The sequence below is a fragment of the Trichechus manatus genome, unplaced genomic scaffold (assembly GCF_000243295.1).
Source record: "Trichechus manatus latirostris isolate Lorelei unplaced genomic scaffold, TriManLat1.0 scaffold00088, whole genome shotgun sequence".
Taxonomy (NCBI): Eukaryota; Metazoa; Chordata; class Mammalia; order Sirenia; family Trichechidae; genus Trichechus; species Trichechus manatus.
In genome coordinates, this window is record NW_004444024.1 from 3919512 (window position 1) to 3940573 (window position 21062).

The following is a 21062-nucleotide window of genomic DNA, read 5'->3' on the forward strand; positions in this document are numbered from 1 at the left end:
TGGCAGATAGATTAGCAATGCCACCCTACAGGTGAGGAAATAGAGGCTCTGATAAGGGAAGTGATTTGCCCAAGGTCATACAAGAGGACAGTCTAGAGCTCAGAACACTTGATTCCCAGACCAGCGTAAGTCCTATCACTCCCAAACCATACCAGAAAAGAGACAAGGGGTGACACAGGTGTGTGCCTGAGAAAAGATTGTGGTCCAATGACCAAGAAAGGGAATAGAAGAGGAATGGGGCAGAGAAGAAGAAGAGAAAGAGGCAGGCTCTAATTTCTAAGGGGGAGAAAAGTGTGAGGATCCCAAGGTGAGGAAAAGAAAGAGAAGCAGCTGGAGAGTGAAGACCTAACTAGCTTCAAACCATGGCTCTGCCCCTCCCTACCTGTGTATAAGTCTTTTCTCCAAGCCCCAGTTACCTCCTCTGCCAAAAGGGAATAATATTTGTTGTGAATAGGATAAAGTAGATAAAATAACTGGCCAAGAGTAGGTGCAAATTTTTGTTGCCTCTCTCTAGCCCTTAGCTGATTTCAAAGTTTTGCAGAGTATATAGCGGCAAATGCTGTCTCCACCTACCTACCCCACCCCTCTTCTACTCACACGGCTCTTTGGCCTCTCAGGGCTTGAGTAGCCAAGGCCCCAAAACGGAACTCTTTGAGTGGTTCCATGAAAGGGCAGTTTGTGCTTCTCTTGGGTTCACAAGAAAAGGATCCCCAAAATCAACACCCTCTCATTTCCTCCTCCCAAAAAGCTCTCTCTGCTCCCTTGTTTTGTGTGAAAGGGGAAGAGAGGTGGCAGCTGCTCCCCACCCTCCACAGGTGCAGATTCTCACTCTCTGTTGTGTTCACAAGCCTCCAATGTGGAAGCCCTCTCAGCCCATTCTAGCCATAGGGTTTTCCCTCTTTTCCCAGCATCCATGATCCTTAGGGAGAGAGTCACACAGCTTTCCACTTGATTATATCCCATTCTCTGTTCTCCATGTTTGGGCATGTGTTCATTTTGACTCAGACATTGTAAAAGTAGTGCATAAAAGCACAAGGTTTGAAGCCAGACTGTGGGACCTTGGACAAGTTACCTAACCCTAAATCTGCTCTTTATCTGTAAAATGGGGATAATGATTATACTGATCTCAAGGGGTTGGGACAAGCATTAAATAATTAATACATGTAAGCCCTTACAACGGTGCCTGTTACACAGTAAACTCATAGTTAGCTCAGACCGACCCTGCAATTCTGAGAAGTCCCCATTCTAATCCTGGCAGCTGTGAAGAAAGGCAAACAGTCCCACCAATAGACAATAGCTTTCTGTCTCAGGACTGTTTCTTTGGGGCTGGAGGAAGTATGTTGTGAATATGTGATAGTAATTTAGTAAGAGAATTTTCCAGAATCTTAGCTCACTCAGCAGAAATACTGGGGATGTGACTAGGCGCTCAATCAGGGCTCTGGAGGAAGCTGGATATTTGCACATCAGAACCCTTTCCCTGGGGGACCACAGAGCTATAGGAAACTGAAGTGATGACGTGCATGGTACAGGGGCAGCACAGCGTCTAACTACCCTGTGTGGCTTCTTTGTGATCAAGACACACACCCACATCCCTGTTGAGGAACCAGAGCCAAGTGGGCTGACATGTTCTCTTTTCACAAATGCTCAAATATTACAGTCACTCATCAATACAGCCTTGGTTTATGCTAGTCCTCCTGCTGGGAAATACTTCTCATTAGACTCTGCCTATAAAAAGTCTACCTGTCCTCGAAAGCATAGCTCAAATGGTGCCTTCTTATTAGTTTATTTGTAAATATTTGTTGAGCACCTACTTATTTTGAACAGACCTTATTCTGGGGATACTAGAGGAATAAAGAGCTCAGAGTCCAGTAGGAGCAGTCAGACAAATAAATATTGATACTCAGTGAGATAGGAGCCATAATAATAACAAAAACCCATTGCCTTCAAGTTGATTCCAACTCATAGTGACCTATAGGACAGAGCAGAACTGCCCCAAAGGGTTTCCAGGGAGCAGCTGGTGGATTTGAACTGCTGACCTTTTAGTTAGCAGCTGTAGCTCTTAACCACTGTGCCACCAGGGCTCCAGGAGCTATAACAGAGGCATTAAAAATATAGAGTGGGCCCTGAGAGTATGGCCCACGGACATCTTTTTAACTCAGTACTAAAGTCACTCCTGAGGTTCACCCTTCAGCCAAAGATTAGACAGGCCCATAAAACAAAATGAGACTAGATGGGCACACCGACCCAGAGGCAAAGACGAGAAGTCACGAGGGGACAGGAAAGCTGATAATGGGGAACCCAAGGTCAAGAAGGGGAAAGTGTTGACACGTCGTGGGGTTAGCAACCAACGTCACAAAACAGATATGTGTATTAATTATTTAATGAGAAACTAATTTGCTCTGTAAACCTTCATCTAAAGCACGATCAAAAAAAGAACAACCATTCTGGACTTTATGCATGCAAGAAATACACTGTCATGCTTCGGTTAGAAAAAAAAAAAGAGTAGGGTCATAAAGCACCCAACCTGGGAGTGCCAGGGAAGGCAGCTGACCATAATTAAACAAGTGAATAAGGTAATTTCATACTGACATAAGTGCTGTGTTACAGATTGAATCATGTGCCTCCAAAATATATGTTGAAGTCCTAACCCCTGGTACCTGTGAACTTGACCTTGTTTGGAAATAGGGTCTTTGAAGATGCTATCAGTTAAGTTAACCTGAGGTATACTGGAGTAGGATGAGTCCTAATCTAATCTGAGTGGTGCCCTAAAAAAGAGGAAAAGATACAAAGACATGTTGTCATGTGACAACAGAGATATGCTGCAGCTGCAAGCCAAGGGACACCTGGAGCAACCAGAAGCTGAGAGACAGCGATGGAACAGATTCTCCCTCAAAGCCTCAGAAGGAATTAACATGGCTGACACCCTAATCTCAGACACCCAGTTTCCAGAACTGAGAAAATAAATTTCTGTCCTTATAAGCCACCCAGTTTGTGGTACTTTGTTACAGTAGCCCTAGGAGTCTAATAATGCCATGAAGAAAATAACAGATTAATGTGAAAGAAAGTGGCTGGAAGGGAGGCTGGTCAGGGGAGCCTCACTGTAGTGACTTTGAGCCAAGAATGGAATGATGAGAAGAGCTCAGCCACCAGAAGATTTGAAGGAGTGGCAAATGAAAAGGCCTAGGAAATGAGAATTATGATGATGGGGTACTCCTATTTTTAAGGTGTAGAAAGAACTGTCAATGTGTCTGGAATGTAGCGGGGGGAGCCAAGTTGAGATTACAGCATGAATAAAATCCTATACTCTGCTTGTTTTCACTCATTGTAATTTAAGAATATTCTTAGTTATGAAAAATTATTTGTAAACATTTTTAATGACTGTATTTAAAAAATCACAGACACTCCCTGCTGCTAGGTCTTCAGCAGAAGTCAGTGGGGAGAAGGACTTAAAGCCATGGAAGTCAGGCTAGCCCCCTCCTTAGGCATCCTCATTGCCACTGCTGAACCCCTATGGTCAAGGTTCAAAGTGGCAGAGGCCCCATGGACCAAACCCCAGAGACTGTCAGTATGTCCTGTTCCCAACACAGACAGTGTCTGAGCCCCAGAAACTTCTCTGAGGTCTCCCTTGCCCTCTCCTTTCATATGTCCATTCTACTCTGATTCTAATGGGTTGAAGAGAAACAAATGTACAGATGTCTGGTAAAGACCAGTGGTTAAAGACCACTTCTTTGTCTCCCATTTTCAAGGAACAGCCAGTGCTGACAAGAGCCCTCTTCCAGAAGTCTGCTTTCCTTTCTCCTCTCCTATCCTAACTTTTGGCTCTGGCTTTTCTGGAAAGCCATAGGACTTCACCAGCTTCTCTTTGCCAACATTTCAGTCTTCAGGGCTTGAGCTGCAGGGTCTGCGGAACTCCTGGCCATACTCGTGTATCCACTTGTTGGCCACTGGGAGAGAACAGGAAGGAAGAAAAGAGAAGGCTCAGCAGAGTGGATAGTAGCAAACCCAATGCTATGGGCCAGGGCTCACTCTCAGGGTCATGCAAGTGTCTCCTTAAATTCTGCACCCTAGGCACCTCACTTGCCTCACCCTAGTCCCAGCGCTGCTAATGGACTATAAGATGTTGCTTCTAGCAGATAAATAGCAAAGAGCACATTGTCCCCTGGAAAAAGTCCCTGGCAGGTCCTGTCTACCACAGACTAATTTTCAAACCTGTGGGAACTAGGGTCCTTCACCCTTCATTCATGCAACCCCTAAAAGCCACCTCCTCCATAATGCCATCCAGATTAATGAGAAAAAATGTAATAGCTTCTCTTGGCAGTGTCCGTCTCAGCATAAGAGTCCCTCTTCTACTTCCTTTTCTATCTTCAGAGCGGAGTGCTCTTAGACACTTATATGATATACACACTTCTGCTGTTTATTTCTCTTCCGTGTTTTACCATCTCTTCATGGGGAGGCACTAAGTGATAGAAGTAATTGTTTGGTGGCTCTCTCCTTGGAGTAGAGGGTTAGGGACTTAGCAACAGGAATCAAGTTTCTGGTCAGGTCAATAAACCTTTCCTGATACCCCCTCTGTGACAGGACCCCTACTTTGGGGCTCCATATCCATTTGGGGCAACTGACTCGGAATCTGATCATTTAAATATAACATGGCATTGTAATAAAGCTCACAGAATGGAAGGGCTATGGTATTTTCCACCCACCCCCTATTTCACTTTAGTCTGCACCCCTCATCCCATTCTCACCCCCAGAAATGCAGGCCTTACCCCACTTATCTCCCACCAGGACAGGACAGCCAGCATGAAGGGTGTCACTATCCCCTTCACCACTCCTATGCAGGTTCCACCAAAACAGTGCTGCATTCTGAAAATAAAAGGACGCAGCCCCAGGAGGGTCAGCCCAAAATCCCACTCCTTGGGAAGCACACGACTAAGGACAAATGCATGCATGTCATTAAACAAGAAAACTCTCCATGCAGACTGGGGACAGGGCATGCATAAAATGCAACAAAATAGCCTAAGTAGCCACTTATTTATTCATGCATAAGTTATTTATTGAGGGTCTACTCTAATCCAGGCCCTGGGGGTGTAGAGACAAATCACATCCAATCCTGACCCTCAGGGAGCTCACAGTCTAGTGGGAGAGGCAGGCATAACAACAAACCACCACAATACAGTGTGGCAAGTGCTAAAAGAAAGGTACCACAGGGTGTCACTGAATCACTGAGGAGAAACACTCGACAAAAACCTTGGGGAGAACAAAAATATTCCTCATACAACTGAGAACTTAATTCAAAAGTTGACCCTCCCTTAAGCACTTACTACTAATAACACCCCCAGGAAGAAGGCATCATCATAATCCCCATTTTAAAAACCAAACCAACCCCGTTGCCGTCAAGTTCGTTCCAACTCATACTGACCCTACAGGACAGAGTAGAGCTGCCCCATAGGGTTTCCAAAGAGCCGCTGGTAGATTCCAACTGCCAACCTTTTGGTTAGCAGCTGAGCTCTTAACCACTGTGCCACCAGGACTCCAATCCTCATTTTATTAGCAAGGAAATTGAGCAAAGTCAGGACTCAAACCCAGGTGCTGTGGCTCCAAATCCTATATGTTGTTTTTTTCCCCTATATGCTGCTGTTTCCTTACTTTAACCTTGGCCATTAGAAGTAGACAAAACCCAATGTAATGAAGAGTTTTCCAGAAGGCACTGGCAGCCCCAGTTTTCCCAAACCAATAGGAGACCTCAAACCCCTCAGTATTTATAGATATCCAGCATTTATGTATAGAATCTTAGAATGTACCAGGCACTGTGCTAAATACTTCACAGGCATTATCTCACTTATTTATCTTCATTTTATATCTGAACTAGGTAAGGGCTGCCAGGGAGTTTAATTAAACCGGAATTTGGGAGAAATATTCATTCATTAAACAGCTTGTCCCTCTTCTGTGCCTTTTTCATAGTTCTTATCACAATACATTGTCATTGCCTGTTAAGTTCCTGGAGGACAACGACTATGATTTTTCCTCTATACCCTCAGTGCCTTCTGCCCTCAGTGTTTACTGAATGAATGACTGAAGGGACTAGTTGCAGTAGAGGATACAAAGATGAATGACAGAGAGTTCTACCTTTGAGGAGCTCTATTGTAACAGGGAAGACAGACATGCAATCATGCACTTATAATGTAAGTGAAGATCAAATAAAAGACAGAGGCACAAATAACATGCTGTGGTTGTAAAAAAGAGGCAGAGATTGTCTATGATTCTGGGAATCAAGGAGGATTTCTTTTTATCCTCCCTCCCAGGAATCAGCTTACAAGCAAGACAGCATGAAGGCTAGGGTGTTAGTTTGGTACTCTTATAACACCAAGCCCCCACTCACCTTAACCACAGGCATGCTGAAGTTGGCATAGATGAAGGCTGTGGCTCCTCCGGCTTCCACTGCGCTCAGCTACAATGCCAGAGGAAGAAGCCAGAGTTGAAATAGCCGCTGCCTGCCCTCCTCTGTCATATGTTCATTAACCTGACATCCTGATGTCACTTCTGCATAGATTCCTTCCTGCACTCTCTGATTCCAATTTGGGAATAAGGGAGCATACCCAATGGCACTGGTGTTTGCCTGCAGGGCCACAAGAGGACCATTTTACTAGCTAGGAATTCGTCCTCTCTTTACCCTTGCAGCTAACATCCATAGTGAGGGCTTCATTAGATCAGTAAATTCAGACTTTTTTGATTGAGATCCTCCAGAAGAAATACACTTTACATTACAACCCAAAACAGACACATACAAATACACATACACACACACATATACACACACACACACACACACACACACACACATTGCTGGGCTCTTAACATCCATACTACCTTTACCATAGTAACTGGGCTTCTGTAACCAGGGAACAGCTGGAGGAGATACATTGGGGAGACAAAGAACAGAGACATCTTAAGCCCCTAGATGTCCTAGTCTTTGGTTGATACCTATATTCTTCATAGCCTGCGACCTCCCACACCAGCTTGAATCATCAACCACAGGTGCTGTGTTAGATGCCAATCCCTGATGTGCCCCCTGCCAGGACAGCTGACTTCAACTACTCCTCTGTGTCTGATGAGATGCTCAGAATGGACACTGAGAGGCCAGATGCAAGCGTAAGTGGCAGCCTTTGAGTTCTGCAGGAAGTATAAAGCTGGGCCACGTAAAGAAACATGTTGGCATTGTCAGCACTGAAGACCATTGAGTGGCGGCCTGATTGCCATTTCTTGGCTGCACTTTGGAGAGCAGATGCAGCACTAAGAAAAGAGAAACTGCTGGGGGTGGAGGGCAAGTCTGACAGGACTTCATCTTTGGTTGTTATGCAGATACCTTCTATTTAACATGTTTATTCCTTCAGTTAATAGTGATCTCTTCTAATTTAAGTGTCGGATAACTGAAATTATAACTTCTCCACAGAGAAGAAAGTAAGGGAAGGGAGTAGGTTAGATATTAAGACTGGAAGGATCGGGTCTGGAACTAGGAGAGGAGGGCAATTTATTTTTTTAATGGAGTATAATGTAGATTTTCCCAAAGATTTTACAGGGAGACAAGGAATTTTCACTACATATTGGAGCAAAACACTTATTAAATTTCTCTGTAGGCATCTCTGTTCTTCCCTCAAAATTCCTCTTTTAATCTTAGCTGTTTCATCTCTCCTCTTTCACATCACAGCTCTACAACCTCTATCTATAGGCCTATACTTTTTCAACAGCAACTATGAAACCTCAGAGACAGACTCTCACATCCTCTTCCTGTGTCATTCAAGACCCATGATCTCTTGGCCTTCAATGTAACCTCATTTCCATTCTAATCCACTGCCTACGACAAGGTCACATTTAGATCTACAGACTGTAAGCTTTTTGAGGGCAGGAACTCTGTCTTGTATTTCTTTGTATCTCCTATAATGCCTAACAAAACTGGCCTAACAAAAAATGCTGTCTGAAATCCACAAAATTGTGCTTAATAACTATGTAGTGGTTGCTGTATTAGATAAAATTGGTATGCGAAATTGCTTTGAAAACCACAAAATAAAATAGGGATGTAAACAGTCATTCATTAAGTTAAGAAGCCCTGGTCCCTCCAGAGCAACAGACTCACATATATCATAAATGTTGCAACTCGATTTCCAGATTTCATTCTGTACAGAGGACTGCTTGGTGACTAGGGCAAAAACAAAACATATCATTATTTTATGCAGAAGGCACTAGAGTGACAGCCAGGACTTCGCCACAATACAGGGAGGAGTAAAGTGGGGGTGTCAAGGATGGGATAGAGCCCCAAGCTACACCTAATGGAGGAGGTGCCCATCTTTACTGGCAGATACTCAATATACTTTTTTGGACTAATTTATGAGCTACTCAATATAAGTGAGTTATACACTAATCAAACAGAATTGCTTGTCAGTAGTGAAAGTACTATATGATAGTTTAATTGTACCTTTGGGTTCTCCGTGAATATTACAGATAATTATTCTGTAGGAATACCAAGTCATAAGACTGGAGTTCCCAATTATTTGCTGAAAAAAGAGATGCTTTTATTTTGTCATGAAACAGTTTCATTGAGATATGATTTACATATCATAAAATTCACCAATTGTTAGTGTACCATTCAATGAGTTTTAGTAAATTTAAGCAGTGGTGTAACAATTCTCACAATCCAGTTTTAGAAGACTTCCATCAACTGAAAAAGTTCCCTCATGCCTGCTTGGAGTAAATCCTCACTCCCACCCCTAACCTCAGGCAACCACTGATCTGCTTTCAGTCTCTATATTTTTCCTTTTCTAAATATTTCATATAGATAGAATTATACAATATGTAGTTCTGTGTGTGTGTGTGTGTGTGTGTGTGTGTGTGTGTGTGTTGGGCTTCTTTCACTTAGGATAGTTTTTTTAAGGTTCATATATGTTGCTGGATGTATCAATAGTTGATCCCTTTTTATTGAGGAGTAGTATTCCATTGCATGGATATACCACAATTTGTTTATCCATTCATCTGTTGATGAACATTTGAGGTGTTTCTAGTTCTTATCTTTACAAACAAAGCTGTTATAAACATTCATGTTATAAACATTCATGTTTGTATGGACATATACTTCCTTTTCTCTTGGGTAAATAAGAGTGAAATAGCTGGCTTATAAGTAGGTGTATATCTAACTTTTTAAGAAACAGCCAGATTGTTTTCCAACGTGGTTGTACCATTTTACATTCCCATCAGCAGTGTATGAGAGTTCCAATTGTTCCACATCTTCATCAACACTTGGTATGAATTGAGTTGTTTGTCTTATTGAGTTATAGGAGTTCTTTATATATTTAGGATAAAAGTCCTTTATCAGATATACGATGTGAAAATATTTTCTCCTAGTTGTTGGCTTATTTTGTTTGTTTTTCATTTTCTAATGGTGTCTTTTGAAGAGCAAAGGATTTTAATTTTGATCAGGTCCAATTTATCATTTTCTTTATTTTATGGATTATGCTTTGGTGTCATATCTAAGAAATCTTTGCCTAACCCATGGTCACAAAGATTTCCTCTTATGTTTTCTTCTAGAAGTTTTATACTTTTGCTCTTTTTTTTTTTTTTTGAGATAGATATACAATTGTTCCAGCACTATTTGTTGGAAAGACTATCCTTTCCTCATTGAATTTCCTTGGCACTTCTGTCAAAAATCAAAGGACTACTGGTTAGGAAATTTGGCTTTGTGGGCCAGACAAGCCTTTCAGACCATTGGCTTATACATTTCCTCATTCTAATCTTTTATATTATTATCAAACTACTAAGCTGCTTGGCGTTTGGCGTCTAAAAAGCTTGCAAGCAGCCATCTAAGGTACAGCAAATGGTTTTATTCTGACTATTGGAACAACAAAAGAAGCTGAAGAACCAACAAGAATAATGCATACTTCACAAAAAGGTATGACACAAAGCAGTACCTGTGAGACTGGAATACCCTAGATTGGTGCCTGCCCAATGCTTAGTAATCAAAGATTCTAATCGAATCATGATCAGGAGGGAGGAGATGTCAAAGACAGAAATCATAGCAGTTATCTTGATTTGATTTTGGGGTATCATCACCCATGAAACCAAATAGTCACTTTAAGGAAATCCCTGATCAAAATTAATACGCCAGCAGCTTTTCTTTCACCCAAAGTTGCAAATCCTTTATTTTTCAAAGCCAGGCTTACTAAATTTGAATTTCAAAAAAATATGGAGGGGTAGAGGGTCAGAGACCATCTTGTGACCTGATATCTGTTGATCTCAGTAAAAGGGGGTGGGCAGGGTTCAGTCAATCATGTTAACATTAGCCAATGGTTGATCTTCTATATTTCTTCCTCCTCTTCTCTTGGTAAGTCTCATTGTACCTAGCTTCTTTGAGCCATTTGCTTTTTCTGGAATCAAAATAGTCTCCCTATATGCATATCGGAAACCCTGGTGGTGTAGTGATTAAGAGCTACTGCTGCTAACCAAAAGGTCGGCAGTTCAAATCTACCAGGCGCTCCTTGGAAACCCCAAGGAACTCCCAGAGGCAGTTCTACTCTGTCCTATAGGGTCACTATGAGTCAGAATCTACTCAATCGCAACGGGTTTGGTTTATATGCGTACAGAATAACTGCTCAGAATAAACCATACATTCAAAAAAAAAAATCAATTGACCATGCATTCATAAGCACGTGGATTTATTTCTGAGCCCTCTTCTGTTCCATTGACCTATATAGCTATCCTTATACCAATACCACACTGCCTTGATTACTGTAGCTTTATACTAAGTTTTGAAATCAGGTAGTATGTGCCCTCCAATATTGTTCTTCTTTTTCAAAATTATTTTGGTGATTCTAGATCCTTTGCATTTCCATATACATTTTAGGATCAGCTTTTCAACTTCTATTAAAAAAAAAGAATATCCTGGGATTTTGATAGAATTTAGGTTGAATCTATAGATCAATTTTGGGGAGATATTTTTAATCCTTAAAAAAAAAAATTTTTTTTTGCTGAATACCTGTCAGCAAAGATGGGCAGTTGAGATTATGAGGAAAGGAGAGTAACCAGAAGGAGAATCCTAACTGGGAAGTCCCCATGTGAAGCAGGAGTCAGCACTCCATTACAGACCATGTTCTTCTCCCCACTAGCAAATTTTAGATAGGTGGATGGTGACAGATAAGAAAATGAGCCAGCAGCAATCAACTTGAAACCAAGGTTTTCAGATCCTCCTGGAACAAGAACGTTTGTCTTAAGATTTCACTTAGTTTCCCCTGAAAGCCCTATGTGAAGTCTGCCTCAGAGAAGTAAATAATTCCCCAGCTCCTTATCCCAGAAGATTGATCATTGACCCCATCATTACCGTAGCATGATCAAAGTGAGGCTCATAGTGTCCTCCAATTCCATAGTTCACCACCTGGAGATACTCTGCATAGGGGGGCTGGACATCAAGGCCTGTGAGGGCAGCAATGCGGTGGTCAAGGGTCACCAGAATTGGGTCAACGGTGTCCTTCAGCCAGGCACTAGAACACACCAGAGATTGGAGCATCAGTGACTCCTATTCAGGGCCCACTTACTCTGGCTAATCCAGAAATGACTAAATAAGGCTTGTGGATGAATGAATGAAGTCAATTGTAGGAAGGAAGAAAGAGAGAGGGGGAGGAAGGGAAAAACACACAAATGCCTAATGACGTACTTATCCCTCATATTATCTGCCCACTCTACTTTGTCCTCTATCTCAATATTCACACTGTCACTCACTAAAAAAACATTCTCTGAGGCCTACTAAATGCCAGGCCCTATGCTAGGTCTGAGGCTACAGTGTGAAGGTTCACAGTTCTCAGGCACTGAGATACAAAGATTCAAAATTCCTGCCCTAAAACTGCTATATTTGAGAGGCATCGCAACAGAAGGATCTGGGCCCAATGGAAAAAGCTTGGGGTTTAGAGTAATAAAGATCAGTCTTTGATGCTCTGTGTGATACTAAGTCAGGCATTTAACCCTTAACCTCTTCAAGGTTCAGTGTGTTCATCTATAAAATCAGAAGGATAATAATATCTACTTCACAGACTTGTGGCGATTGTGAGAGACAGTGTGTATGAAGATGCTTTGTAAGCTATATGTCAGTGATTGCCATTAAACACAAGAAAATCTCTGTTCTGCTGCTCTAAGAGAACCAGGATATGTCAAAGGCCAAAGAACACAGTTTAGTTTCTTTTCCTGAATGTCTTGTTCAGGCTCAGACGAAGTGTAGGATTTGGAATCATAATTTAAGTCCCTGGAAAATGCGCAAGTATTCCCCAGGCAAAGCTAGTGATCCTCCTAGGGGAGACCATGAGGCCTCTGAAAGGAAGAACCTTGGCATGATATGGGAAGACCACTTCTTTGCCCTTTAAATCATGGATTAATTTATTCATCCTTTCGTTCTCTCATATGGAGTACATACAAAGTGCTATGCTACATGTTCTTAGGTTTGCAAAGATACCCAATACAAAACTGTTACCTTCAAAGACCTTATGGATTAAGAGAAGACACAAATAACCAAGTACAAATTAAGGTAAAGTGAAAAAATGCAAAATAGACTTTAAAGTGCTGGGAAAGCACAGAAAAAGGAATAGTTAGTTCTGACTGGGCACTAGGGTAAGATGGTGATGTTTAAGCCAAATTTTGAAGGGTGAGTAAAATTTCAATGGATAGAAAAGATGTAGAGATACTCCTGGCTGAAGAAACAGCATATGCACAAATATGGAGGTCTAATTATACATGGTATGTACAGGAAATAACATAGTATAGCTAAAGCATTTGTCTATGAAAGAAATGAGAGATAAATCTCAAAGAAAGTAGGCTCAGAGCATGTTGTAGAAAGCTGAGGACACCATGGTAAGTAATCTGGACTTTACTTTGTAGATAAGGGATAATCAGTGTAGGTTTGTGGGCAAGAAAATGATTTGACAATTAGGAACCTGTTATGGATTGAATTGCATCCCCCCAAAATATACATTGTAAATCCTAACCTCTATGCCTGTGGTTATGATCCCATCTGGGAATGGGTTGTCTTTGCTATGTTAATGAGACAGGATTAGTGTAGCATGTGTCTTAAATCATCTCTTTTGAGATATATAAGAGGTTCAACGAGCAGGTGAGAGAAGCAGAGACGGGCAAAGAGAGATGCCAAGCCACATGAAGATCGCCCAGGAGCAGCAGCTCAGAAGAGACAAGGATCTTCCTCCAGAGCCTACAGAGAGAGAAAACCTTCTGCTAGAGCCAGCACACTGAATTCAGACTTCTAGCCTCCTAAACTGTGAGAAAATAAATTTCTGCTTGTTAAAGCCATCCACGTATGGCATTTCTGTTATATCATAGATAACTACGCACTGGATAACTAAGGCAGGGCCTGTTCCAGTGAAGCTGTGACGGTAGAACCAAAACTCAAAGGACTGAGGAGTGATGGCAGCTGGGAAGAGAAAGCAACTCTTCATCTTAAAAGGGAAGAAAATACCACCTACTACCGTAAAAAACAATGTATCCAAAGATAAGGATTTCGTCTTTGACATTAGAATGTCTGAAAGGTAGAAAAGCAATGAAGCTGAGGTTGTAAGGACCTTCCAAAGTTTAGAGAATAACTCCTAACATGAAAGGTCCCTAAATGTACAAGACCAACTAAGTGAAGCCAAATTTTCTGAATCACAGATTTCATCACTCACCTCGCTTCCCAAAGAAGGCGAAGGGCAGACTAACCACATATACTGAGGTCTGGCCTCTCCCCAAGGACGCTGACCTCACTGTCTCACATGGTTCTGATGCGCAGGTCCTGATCTTACTACACCATCAGCCTGGTTGTTACAGCAAACAAGGGGCTGCAGTGGGGGGTGGGCAGGGACCATTGGAGGATAAAGTCAGGGCTCTCACAGCTGAATCTGCTCCTCTAGAAAAGCCACTATATCCAGAGATTCTATTCATCCTTCTTGCCTGAATGTTGGCAAGACATGCTTTGAATATGAGTCAGGAGGTGGGAATGGAAACTTAAAATTATAAATGCGGACGAGACTGTATTCTCTGGAAAAGCAATCCTTGTTTAGGGTATAGGAGCTTTTTCAAGTCTTTCCCTAAATGGCCTCCTAGTTAAATCCTCAGACAATATAACAACCTGTGAAAGATTCTTGGGTGAGGACAGTGAAAACTTCTTCCTCTCAAAAGGAATGCATAGATGTAAACATGAACTAAAGGATGGCCAATGGCATCTCTGGAGGTAGCTGAGTGGCTGTTGCTGACCTGGCAGTCAGTGGGTCCTCAGGACCAAGAGCCAATGGAGGTTATTACAGAGAGTGTCTGCCAAAAAGAATCCTTTGTACCTTTTGCTGATGCGGTAGTCCACTTGTAACTGCTTTTCACCTGACGCCACCACTGATCTCTGTAGCTGGTGTGAAGGACATAAGGAAAAGTCTAAGTGGTTATTTTGCAAAGGGAAGTGGCTCTTTCATTTCCATAGGCACGCCCCCTCTTTTAAGCATAAGGATCACCAGTTCCTCCCTAATTAAAGAATATTTTACACCTGCTACTAATTTACTGGCGTCCCTGGGTGGTGCAGATGGTTACTGTACTTGGCTGCTAACTGAAAGGTTGAAGGTTTGAATTCACTCAGAGGTGCCTTAGAAGAAAGTCCTGGTGATCTACTTCTGAAAAATCAGCTGTTGAAAACCCTATGGAGCAGTTCTCTGACACACATGGAATCATCATGTGTTGGAGTCACCTCAACCGCAACTGGTTTGGTTTTTTTTCACTAATTTACTGATAACTATGAATCTTGAAAATAAAAAAACAACAGAGTGACCAAAAACCTCAGGGTTGAAAATAACCTTTAGCACCGTATCTGGTAGACAAGTAAGCACTCAATAAAAATTTGCTGAACTGAAATAAATTAACATTTGAATCCTTTTTTTTTCTGCATGGCTGAGAGTTCTGCAAGGACAAGGGCTGTTTCTCATTCATCTTTGTATCCCCTGTGTCCAGCACAGGGCCTGACTTTCGTAAGCATCAATGTGTGTTTGTCGAATCAAATGAATGAACACCTTCAGCAACAGGAAACTCTACCCTCAGAGGCAGCCTGCTCCTTCTGAACAATTCTGGCCAAAGCCCTTCCTTACAGACAGTCAAAATCTATTCTCCGTAACTGCCTTGATTATGGGGGAAAAAAAAAACAGTTGAGATTACTAATTTAGCTGAATGTCTCTATTTTGTTTTAAATGTCTGGATATTAGTGTTTAAATTATTTTTAAATAAAGTGCTGCAAAGCACTGTAGTAGGGACAGAAAAATAAATATTTATTTACGTAAGAATTTGTCTACTTCTGTCTCTGTCATCAGAATGTCAGCTCCATGAGGGCAAGGCTTGGCAGGGAGCAGATGCTCAGTTCCCATGGTGGAGCCACTGCTATGTAAGCCCTGGACTTACTCCTGGGAGAGCCAGAGACCAGACAGGGATCAATAACCCCAGGGAGAAGTTTCTGGGGGAAGGAAGTGTGGCAAGGTCTGTCCGTGCAAAATGGATGACCTGGCCATGAAGGATTAAATGAGCGTCTCTGGGTGGGCTGTCTGTCCTGTTACCACAGCAACAGAGTTGTTCTGAGGAAAAAACAGCTGCTGGCCAAATACAACTGCTAGCTCATGGAGAAGCCGAAGCTACTGAAAATACATTGTTCCGGTCACCAGTGGAGTTTAGTCATCTCAAAAACTTCAGTACAAAGATTCTCAACTTCACTGGAGGGCCTTTTAGATAAAATGATTACTGCTACTCTTCTACTGTCAGAGTCTTCTTTAAAATGCACAAGCCTGATCATACCATTCTCCTGTTTGAAACTGTCCAACAGCTCTCCCATTGCCTACAGGATAAAATCCAAGCTTCTCAGCATGACATTTATAGTGTTTCCTAAAGGTGTGTCACTGTCTAGCCACATCTCCTGTTACCTCCCACCCCATCCGTTGCACACTTTAAGCTTCTCCCCATTCCCTGAACACACTGCATATCAGGCCTCTGCACATATTGTTTTGTGTTCCTGGAATACCTTTTGCCACCTTGTGGCACCCTGTCCCGGTTACTCTGATGAATTTTACTGCCACAGTGAAGCCTTCTATTTCTTCCTCTCCTCCCCCTCTGCTCTTCACCCAGCTGCCTCTTCTTCAGAGGGAAGAGGGAAGCTCACTTTTTTAATGCTATCATAGCACAACCTTCTGCACATACTTTGATCACAGCACTGACCATGTTGTTGTTGTGTGCCATTGAGTTGATTCCGACTCATAGCGACCCTATAGGACAGAGTAGAACTGCCCCATAGGGTTTTCTAGGCTACAACCTTTATGGGAGCAGATCACCAGGTCTTTTGTCCCCTGGAACTGCTGGTGGGTTTGAACCGCTGACCTTTCCATTAGTAGCCAAGTGCTTAACCATTGCATCACCAGCGCTCCTTACACTAATCATAGTTGTTGTTGTTAGGTACTGTCGAGTCGGTATCATCGTGTATTGTAAACATTCATTTTCCCCCAATACGCATGAAGTTCCTAAAAGGAAGGGACCAACACTTAATCTTCTTTGTAAAAAGCGCAGCACAGTATCTAGCTCACAGCAGGCTCTCAGTACATTTGATGAATGACTGCACGGATCCGTGGATGAACAGCACACTGCTTTAAGTACCTCTGGTTTGACCTCTCCCCTACAGCACTTGGAAAAATAAGTCAGAGGCAGCATTAATGTGCTGTTCTTAAAGAGGCAACACGCTTGCAGTAGTGAGGTAGACTATATTATTTTTCTAAAAATTTGCCACCCTTGCTGGGGGAGGATCAAACATTTCCCCTCCACTGACATCCAGCATGGCTTGGTGACTTGTGGTGCCTTCCCTGTGGAAGAATGAGAAGTACTGTCCCTTTGATCTCACTAGAGGCCACATGATTTCCTTTGGCCAATGAAACCTGGATGGAAGTAATATTTAGCACTTTCAAGCAGAAGATTGAAGAGCCAGATGATGGTTTGCCATCTGTCTTTTTCCTCTCCCATGAGATTGGCAATGTCCCAGACAGAGGCTGCTATGTCAGGCTGGGCCCCAGAGTGAAGAGAATGTGGAGCAGAACTGATGCCAACTCAAGACAGACATGTAATGAGAAAAACAAACACACTTTTACTGTTGTTGTCACTGAGGTTTTGGGGTTGCTTGTTACCAGTCTAAGTTAATTGATAAAATAAGGTTGAACAGCAGAGCAGCAATTAACATACCTCTACGTTCCAGCTGTGGCTCTGTCACTAGCTAAATGCGTGACCTTAATCCAGTCCTCCCTTCTCCGGGCCTCAGTTTCCTCTTTAACAAAATAATGAAGCTGAACCAGATCATTTTTCCACTCTGTAATTCTGTACGTCTGCACTAGAATTTCACTCTTGCCCCTGTCATTTCACCCCTTTTTTCCTTCTATCAATCATATGGAGTGTTGACATGTTGAACTCCTGGACTAATAAAGTGTCTAGGTGTTCAGGCTGCTGTTCTCCCACTCCAGGCATGTGAAAACACAAAGGGAAGTTCTTGGCAGACTTTGGGAACACTCACCCACGGTTCTGCAAGCCCCTTAATTTTCTGAGCCTCCATCTCATTGACAAAGTCATGGTAGAGGACAACATAGGGCTCCAGGTGGATGACCTCCTTCCGGACAGGCTGGAGCAGCAGGTAGGGGTTGGAGTTGGTCTCATAGGAGCAGTAGAGGCTAGGGATCTGGTAGTGAGTGGGCTGGAAGGCGAAGAGCAGACTCAGCATAAGAGAAGACGCGTCTAGAAGCAGAAACTAGTTTAGGGGATGTATGGCATAAAAAAACTGGACTGTCAGAGATACAGAACATGGTTGTTCTGATACTGTCTAAGTGAGCTTTATTTTTTTTTTTAATGTATCAGCCTTTCCCCACTCCATATTTTTCCCAATTCTACCTTCTCACTTTTTAGCCAAGCCTGTTCCCCTTTCCCTTTTCCTGAGGAATCCTACCTGGGAACCTAGGGTCTGACACAATCCTTCGTAGGTGTCTCTGGTCTGCAGGTGGGGGACATTGGGCCTCTGGATGACAGCTTCAGCTACCATCTGTTTGGGGCTGTCTGCCAAGAGCCTTTCATATTTCAAGACATTCCTGGCCATCCTCTTATTATCTGGACCTGGGAGAAATCATAGCTGGAAATAACACACATTAACAAACAACACCCCCAGGGAGTTCTGCCAAGGTTTCCTACAGCTTCACTGTCACAAAGGCCCAGCAACTGGACACCCTGAATAAGACTTGTGTCAATGCACAATACCAGAAATGTACCTGGAATTTAAAAAATGAGAGAGTTGGACCTGGTAGATCTGAAGGTGCAAAGGACTTTGGGAGGAAACTGGTCCTTACATTCTCAGACAAGGGGATCATGAAGACGGCTACTCTAGTGTCATTATCTAGTGCTGCTATAACAGAATTACCACAAGTGGGTAGCTTTAACAAACAAATTTATTTTCTCACAGTTTAGGAGGCTAGAAGTCCAAAGTCAGAGCGCTGGCTCTAGGGGAAGGCTTTCTCTCTCTGCCAGCTCTGGAGTAAGGTCCTTGTCTCTTCAACTTCTGCTTCCTGGTTCCTTGGAGATCTCCATGTGTCTTGGCATCTGTCTTACCCCATCTCTGTTTGCTAGCTTGAATTTAATCTTTTTTTTATACCTCAGAAGAGACTGACTCAAGATACACCCTACACTAATCCTGCCTCATTAACACACAAAGACAACCCATTCCCAGATGGGATTATAACCACAGGCATAGAAGTTAGGTTTACAACACATATTTTAGGGGACACAATTCAATCCATAACATCTAGTATAGTGGAATGGTCAGTTTTATATAGAGGGAAAAGCCCTCATTCATTCATTCATTCAACCATCCATTCAATAAATTTTCAATGAACATGTACTATGTACAAGATACTGTAATAGAGGCTAATCTCCTAGGGTTTAGAGTCTAATTGGGAAAAGAGACATTAAATAACTACTTCAACAAAACATGATAAGTGCTATGAAAGAGAAGTCCAGAGAACCAAAGCCTATAGCAGACAGACCCAATCTACTCTTCTCTGGAGAACTGGAAGCTAATTCATTCCCGATTCCACTAAGTCCTTCAACATTCCTAACTGGCCTAGACACAGAGCAGAGCAGTATGGGACAAAGTGGTTCTAGCCTGGAGTCCCACAGGGTCCCAGGGAAACCTGGTAAATCTTGTCTTATTTGTGCCCACCTGTTTGTGCCCACTTTGGCTGCAAGATGCCCCATGGGTTGGCAGCTACCCATGGCCTGCTTGCCTCTGTTCATGGTTCTCAAGTGCATCTCAGAAGGAGGTGCTAAATTGTTCTAATGCTCCCACAGCATCTTTCTCTGAGAAGCTCAATGTGCTTCTGACCACCACCACCACTACCACCCTGGCAAGGAAGAAAAGGAGGAGACAGAAATTACCATCCTTTCTTAACAAGAGGAATAATAAAGTTTTGGAAAATGGAAATGATGATCCCAAAGCACCAATGAAAATATTGCAAAGCCAGAAATGAAACCAGGAATATAAATTTGCCATAACCTACTTATCCACCTATAACAGCACACAACTTAGGTTCTCTGGGAGAAACAGGGATTTTAATAGATCAAGCATAAAGAAATAAAGGGGTAGTTGAGTCATAATTTTGCCTTTACCTTTAACTACCCGTGTGTTTCCAGACCATACATCTACTTCCTTATCCTACTGTTTGCCAAATTATCAGAAAGCAAAAACGTTACTAAATGGATTCATTAAAAAGTTATGGATACAAAATGTGCTATATACATACAATAGAGTATTACTCAGCCATAAAGGGAAATGTAGTTCTGATACATGCTCCGACGTGAATGAGTCTTGAAAACATTATGTTCAGTGAAATGTCAGACACAAAATGACAAATACTGCATGATCCTATTTATATGAGTTATCTAGAATAGGCAAATGCATAGAGACCAAAGTTTATTAGTCGTGACCAGAGAGGGTGGGAGGGTGAAATGGGGACCTTATTGCTTAAGAGATACTGAGTTTCTGTTAAGGGTGAGGGAAAAATTAGAAACAGCTAATGGTGATGGCTGTACAACATGGTGAGTAATGTCACTGACTTGTACTCATAAAAATGGTCGAAATGGCAAATGTTTTGGTATATATATTTTACCACAGTAAAAAAAAAGTTGTAAATAAATACGATCGTAAAGTCCTACATGAAATTTTTTATAAATATTAAAAAAACAATAATAGTGATTTTGTATCTGATTTTAGTATCTGTATATCTTGTTAAACGAATAACTGGGGAGCCATCTACCATCAAAATTTTAAGCAAAAATTTCCAAGCACAGCAGAGAGCTGAGCTAGGAAGAGCCTCCAGCCTGTTTAACTCACTGTGTTGTTACAGAGGCCCTCTCTTAAGAGGGTAGAATCTGAAATCTGCGGCTAACTGGGCAGGAAGCTTGCATAGCAGAGTGAGCGCTGGTTGAAAGGGAAGGATTGAAATTTCTCTGTCAAATGAATAATCCTGCTGAGTCGCTCTCCTTCTTGCACACACAGCTCTCATTGATCTCGTTCATTCCCAGGTCTCCTTCCAAAACTTGGGTCTTTAAAATCTCTCTGAAGAAACTGGCTCCCAATCCTGGACTTGTTCCCCATGGAAGCAACGCTAATATATAAATGGCTGAGTGTGGACGAGGAAAGGGACAGGTTGATTTCTTCATACTTCCTAACTTAAAAATTTCCCCCAAATGCACTGATCTGCATATAAGTAAGATTTAATCCAAAATCTGCAATGTGCTTTACATCATGATATTAAAAAACCTATTGCTGTTGAGTGGCCATCTAAGATACTCCATTGGTCTCATCCCTTTGGGAGCAAGGGAGAATGAAGAGAACAGGGTACAAGGAAAAGATTAGTCTGAACGACTAATTGTCCACAGCTACCAAGGCCTCCACCGGACTGAGTCCAGTACAGCTAGATGGTGCCCGGCTACCACCACTGACTGCTATG

The 21062-nt window shown here is 42.3% G+C and overlaps 1 protein-coding gene across 1 annotated transcript in view; it reads right to left on the reverse strand.

The window, feature by feature from the left end:
- Window positions 1-3183: 3183 nt before the first annotated feature.
- The window catches only part of P4HA3 (prolyl 4-hydroxylase subunit alpha 3), a 44743-nt gene continuing 26864 nt past the window's right edge, over window positions 3184-21062 (reverse strand). Inside the window, exons 6-13 of the mRNA XM_004381963.2 lie at window positions 18011-18174; window positions 17585-17761; window positions 14349-14413; window positions 11360-11519; window positions 8129-8191; window positions 6377-6445; window positions 4764-4860; window positions 3184-3944 (exon numbers count right to left, since the gene is read on the reverse strand). Coding sequence (XP_004382020.1) covers window positions 3874-3944; window positions 4764-4860; window positions 6377-6445; window positions 8129-8191; window positions 11360-11519; window positions 14349-14413; window positions 17585-17761; window positions 18011-18174 — 866 coding nt within the window. The 3' untranslated portion in view covers window positions 3184-3873. The remainder of the gene's footprint in view (window positions 3945-4763; window positions 4861-6376; window positions 6446-8128; window positions 8192-11359; window positions 11520-14348; window positions 14414-17584; window positions 17762-18010; window positions 18175-21062) is intronic.